At 40.6% G+C, this 6,374-nt stretch overlaps 1 protein-coding gene across 1 annotated transcript; it reads right to left on the reverse strand.

The window, feature by feature from the left end:
- Nucleotides 1-450: 450 nt before the first annotated feature.
- On the reverse strand, nucleotides 451-6,046 carry LOC110726120. The gene is made up of 2 exons (XM_021905584.1): nucleotides 5,345-6,046; nucleotides 451-1,033 (listed from the first exon to the last, which is right to left on the reverse strand). The coding sequence occupies exon 2, from the start codon at nucleotides 1,018-1,020 to the stop codon at nucleotides 556-558; it is 465 nt and encodes a 154-aa protein (XP_021761276.1). The 5' UTR covers nucleotides 1,021-1,033; nucleotides 5,345-6,046; the 3' UTR covers nucleotides 451-555.
- Nucleotides 6,047-6,374: the final 328 nt, after the last annotated feature.

Raw genomic sequence — 6,374 nt, forward strand, 5'->3', positions numbered from 1 at the left:
ACTTCTCCCAATCATCCACCGTTATTTGTGGATATAAATCCCATGGTTTCTTATCAGGTTTCTCTTCTTCTCCATCTGCAGGCACATTTTTCTTTGGTCTTCTCTTTCTTCTCTTATGGATCCATCTCGTCATCAAGTAACTCTTGATGTTTTTGAATCTCTCTTGTACAAAAGCTTCAAAGACTTTTCTCTTGGCCGGCTCATCAGGAATATGGAACATACTCTGTAATTGGCGCAAACATCCACGTTAGGCAAGAGAAAAAAAATGAAAAAAAAACCCGAGAATCGGGCAAGGCACCAGCCTAGGCAGCTGCAGCAGGCCAGGCTGCTGCCCAGGCAGCAGCCCAAGAAGCTGCAGCAGGCCAGGTTGCTGCCCAGGCAGCTGCAGCAGCCCAAGCAGCTGCAGCACCCAGGCAGCAGCCCCGGGCAGCTGCCGGCTGCAGCCCTCGGGTTAGGCCCGGGGGTTGTTTTTGCAATTTTTTTTTTTGATATATATGAATTTAAAATAAAAGTTTGATTGAAATAAATACTTACCATAGTATCGTCCCAAAATGTTTAGAGCAACCCGTGAGGTATCTCGACAAACTCAAGTGTGATTGGTATTTTACGAGTTAGAATGCCAACTTGACTAGAAAATTTGTCGCGCCATTGGCCAGTAGGTTGACCTAACTCATCAAACTCGAGCACCATAGGAACATCGGGTTTCTTGAAAGCTTTAGTTGCACCCCTACTCCTTCTGTTCACCGGTGGCTTTACCCCTCCTCCACCACCGGTTTTTTTCACTTGCCTTTGCATTTGAGTTTCACAATGTGAATCATCTACAACTTCGGTAACCACATTATCATTAATAGGTGGGGCAGTTTCAGCTATACGCTCAAATTCATCAAGCTTATGTTGGAACTGGCCATAAGCTTGGTCTTCCAGTTCCCCCATATCTGTCTCCTTATTAACATCATACAACTCGTCACCATCATCATCATCCATATCCTCATCAGAATGAAGGTTCTCATCAGGATCCATGATATGTGCACACCTACAGTAAACAAGCAAAGCATGTTGTTAATCATCAGTAATGGCAATCAATTCTGAGGCACGATGAAAGACAAACACTTACCCTACTTCTTTGGTTTCATAACAAATTCACATATAATCCTCTAAAAAATTCATATATTTAGTTCATATTACATGCTTATACATTGAAAATACAAAAAAATAAAACACTTCCCGAAATAAACAAAGTTGTTGGAGCATAAGATATTTAGTAAATAAAACATGCATTAATAAAAGTACCTCATTCGTGTATTCCCTCATTGTGGTCAGATCGAATATAAATAGCATCATCATCTACATCAGTTGCTACATCAAGTGTAGGAGCAGTGAAAGGGGGAGAATCATCAAATACATCATATTCTTCCTCGTCCTCAACCTCTCCAACCCCTAAAATTCTCCTTTTGCCAGACAAGACGATGGACCATCTTGGATCGGACGGGTCAGTTACATAGAACACTTGCTTAGCTTGAGATGCAAGGATGAATGGTTCAAGACTATCCCGCAAGTGGCCAAGATCTACAAGAGTGAAGTCATCATTTCTCATGTTGCGCCTATTATTATCGACCCATTTACACTTGAATAGACCAACCTTGAAGTCACGGTAATCTAGTTCCCATATTTCCTGAATTTGTCCATAGTATGATAATAGTGCGTCAACTGGTGATGTATCCTTCGCACTTGCAAACTCTCTTGATGAAGCCACAAGAGTGACACCACTATTTTGAGTCGATGAGGATTTCTGATCCCGACTTTCAGTCCAAAATGTGTAACCATTTATATCATATCCCTCAAATGAATGAACATCTTCCTTTGGACCATAAGCTAGCCACTTTATTGTATCAGACACAGTCTCATCCAATTGACGCATCACACGATCATGGAACCACTTCACAAACATCTTATTATGTAACTGCATTAGTGCTCTTTCCCCTTTTGATGGATATTCAACACGCAAACTATCCATGTGCTCTTCTAAATATGGGTGAACCTCCGCAATATGATGAAGCACAAATAAGTGAGCTTGCATGATTTGATCTCGAGCAGCCCAGATCCTTTTTGACCCGATTGTGCCATGACTATCAAGTCTCCCTTCATGTCGGGATGTAGGAAGCCCAATAGGTTCGGCAACGGCAACATACTCTGCCACAAAATTCCCAATCTCCTCGGACACAATTCCTTGTATCATACTGCCTTTCGGATGGGCTGGATTTCTTACTTTATCTTGCAGTGTACCCATGTGTCGTTCAAAAGGGTAGCACCACCTCATAAATACTAGACCGCACAACTTAATCTCATGAATCAAATGCAGAATCAAATGCACCATTATCTCAAAAAGTGAAGGCGGGAAAAACATCTCAAATTTGCACAAAGTTACCACAACCGTCGCCTGGAGAGCATCAAGTGTAAAGGGATCAAGAACTTTGCTGCAGACAGTATTGAAAAACCCACAGAGGCTTGTTATAACTTCTCTCACGTGCTTTGGTAAAATTCCACGAAGTGCAATCGGTAGGAAAACTTGCATCATCATGTGACAATCATGGGATTTCATACTTGTCAACTTCAATTCTCCATTTAAGGAAACAAACCTTTTCATGTTTGATGAGAACCCAAAAGGAAGCTTAATGTCATACAAACAAGCACAAAACCTCCGTTTTTCTACCTTTGATAATGTGTAGCAAGCTTGAACCCACAACTCCGGACGAACACCCCACTCTTGCAAATCTAACCGCGCATTCTTGCCATCCTTTGTTTTTCCAGGAATGTTCATAATTGTCCCCAGAATTGCATCACAAACATTCTTCTCTATATGCATCACATCGAGACAATGTCTAACATCATGTTCTTTCCAGTACTCAAGCTTCCAAAAGATTGATTCTTTTTCAAAGAGAGCGTGTGGGTCAATTGGTTTCGTTGTTCTACCAAAAACACATGGAATACCCTTCAGTCTCTCATAAACCTCCTTTCCACTCAATGGCCTAGGCGCAACCCCCTCCTCAACTTTCCCATCGAAGGCCTTTTTCTGCTTACGATACGGATGATCGCGCCTAAGAAATCTTCGGGTCCTCACGTACACATCTTTGCCATAGTGGTCAAGGTACACGTTCGGTGTGTCATCAATACAAATGGGACATGCTTTATGCCCTTTGTTCTTGTACCCGGGCAGATTGCCATATGCAGGAAAATCATTGATGGTCCACATAAGGGCAGCATGCAAAAAAAACATCTCGTTCTTATGGGCATCATAAACGGTAACACCTTTGTCCCACATCTTTCTCAAATCATCAATAAGGGGCTTAAGGTAAACATCAATGTCGTTTCCAGGTTGCCTTGGCCCCGTTATCAAAAGTGAAAGCATTATATATTTCCGTTTCATACACAACCACGGAGGCAAGTTGTAAATCACTAAAAGTACCGGCCATGTGCTGTGTTTAGTACTAAGAGTGCCAAATGGATTCATACCGTCCGTGCACAACCCAAGCCTTAAATTTCTGACTTCACCACCAAATTCCCTAAACTTCATATCGATGTTCTTCCATTGTGGAGAGTCAGCAGGATGCTTCAACAAGCCATTTTTCTTTCTTCCCTCAGCATGCCATCTCAGGTTCTTGGCGTCTTTTGGTATTGAAAATAGACGCTTTAACCTTGGAATAATAGGAAGATACCACAACACCTTGGCAGGAGGTCCTTTACTACCAGCATTGCAGCTTGATCGCTTGTAACGCGACTTACCGCAACGTGGACACTCCTCCAACTCTTCATATTCATTTCGATACAGAACACAGTCATTAGGACATGCATGTATCTTTTTATACTCCAAACCAAATGGACACATTAGTTTCTTTGCATAATAATAGGAATTAGGAAGTTCATTCCCATCTGGCAACATATCACATAACGCAGTCAACAAAGAAGTGAAACTAGTGTCACTCCAGTTATGCTTAGACTTAATGTTAAATAGTGTAAGCACGGCTGAGAGTTTTGTGTATTTTTTGGACCCGGGATACAAAGGCTTTTTGGCAGCCTCTGATAATGATTCAAATACATCAGGTCGGTCACCAAATTCACCTTCAACACCATGCATCATCTCATCCAAGTGATCATCACCACCACCATCCTCGGTGTCATCCCCTTCACCACCATCATCACTCCCATTTTCTTCTTCAACATGAATCTCGGCACTTTCAACATGCGTCTCATTTCCAACAACATTCTTCCTATACGATCCCTTCTCACCATGCCAAACCCAAACATGATATTGAGGCCTAAACCCATGACATTGTACATGAGCCATGATGGTATCCACACTATTGACCCTTATGACATTATTACAATTGACACAAGGACAATAAAGGTAATTGACACCCGTTCTAAGCTGATACTGTGAAGCACTCTTGCAAAACTCTTGAACCCCATTAAAAAATTCCAATGTATCACGTCTACCATACATCCAACCGCGATCCATTGACGATTTAAATTGCCTTTAAACATACCAACACATTTCAAACAATGATAAATGTAACATATATTATGTAATCAAAGTACATAGCATATATATCATCCATAAATCGTAAAAATGAATGCTCCCAAAAGGTCCTTATCACTCCAACCTAACCCATCCTTGAACATCTAATCTCACTAGTGAATGTATGTCAACTTTTCAATTTTAAGGAAAATCTGGCAGCATTTCCCCCCAGTTCTCCAAGTACACGATGTAGGTAATAACTTACCTACATATGTACCCAGAGAACATGGTGAGAAAATGAGAAGCCCGGATATTCCTTAAAATCGAAAAAGAGACATACATTCACTACCTAAGTGAGATTAAACGTCCAAGAACAATCCCAACTGGGGACTATTTAAGACTTTCTCCTATTGAGAAAGACTCGAACGGGTATCTAGGCAAATGATGATGCAAGAATTCAATTATTATTTGCATTTATTTGACATTCAACAATAAACAAGTTCATTAATTTAAATAGGGCTAATAATTAAATTAACATACATACAAAATCAAACTAAGTTTACTTTTATATATATATATATATATATATATATATATCAATCCATTATATTCATATATACATTGTAATTTATTAACCACATTTAACAAACTAAAATGTTAACTAATATATATTCTATTTATAAATTTCATTTAAAGCTACTCAGATTCAAACAATATATATATACATATGAAACTTGGATTAACTACTTGAAACCCTAACTTGAAATTTTGGAATAACAAACAATTAATACTAATTAATACATATGAAACTAAAATTTAGCAAGAACTCACCCTAATTTGAGAGTGAGAAAGACAAAGATTGAAGATTGAAGCTAGAATGCGTGCTTGGGCTCGGTTCAACAACACCCTCGAACATGCACCACCACCAAGTGCACCCACGAACACCACCACCTAACACCGGCAGCCTCGAGCAACCACCATCAACCTCCGACCAAGCAGCAGCCGCCTCGACCCACCACCAGCAGCAGCCTCAACCCACGACCCACGCACGACCCCTAAACATAGCTTCACTTAATTAAATAGCCAAATTAAAAAAAAAATGAATATGAATGGAGTGGTGGTGGTGGTGGTGGCCGGAATATGAAGAAGTGAGAAGACAGGTGAGGACGAGGGAGACAGAGAGGAGGAGTGAAGGCGTGGGAATTGAAAATTTTGGGAAGTAAATTGAATGAAACAGGGAGGAGAAGAGAGGGTGTAGTACATACTGTACATGAGCCCGCTTTTTTTTTTTTTAAATGGTAAGCGGTTCAGCCTTGAACCGCTTGCCAATTTAACTAATGGTAAGCGGTTCAAGGCCAAACTGCTGGCCATTAGTTAAAAGGCAAGCGGTTCGCGCCAAAACCGCTTCCCATTTCACTTCCCTCTTTTTTTTTTAATTAATCAAATGGGAAGCGGATTTTGTAAACCGCTTGCCTATAACCGCTTCCCATCACATTTATTCTACTAGTGCAACCTTCGACCATTCCTTGAGAAGGATAGGTTGACAGGGGAGAACTTTTCCACTTGGGAAAGAACGCTAAGACTTGTTCTGAAATCTGAGGGTAAAGAGGATATCATTGATACCCCATTACCAGGACCTTTGCCAGAAAATCCAACTGCGGCAGAGATCAAGAAGCACAAGGAAGCTCATGACAGAGATATACCTATCACTTGCTTAATGATTGCTACCATGGAGCCTAGTCTTCAAAAGCATTTTGAGGACCAGGATGCCTATTCAATCATGCAAGAACTCAAAGCTTTGTTTAAGAAACAAGCTAGAGTTGAAAGGTATGAGCTCCATCGTGAGATTCTGGATTGTAGG

Source organism: Chenopodium quinoa, unplaced genomic scaffold (assembly GCF_001683475.1).
Source record: "Chenopodium quinoa cultivar QQ74 unplaced genomic scaffold, ASM168347v1, whole genome shotgun sequence".
In the NCBI taxonomy this organism is placed as follows: Eukaryota; Viridiplantae; Streptophyta; class Magnoliopsida; order Caryophyllales; family Amaranthaceae; genus Chenopodium; species Chenopodium quinoa.

Coding starts and splice junctions, on each gene's coding strand:
- LOC110726120 (XM_021905584.1), bottom strand. CDS start 1,020: ATGGATCCTGATGAGAACCTTCATTCTGATGAGGATATGGATGATGAT.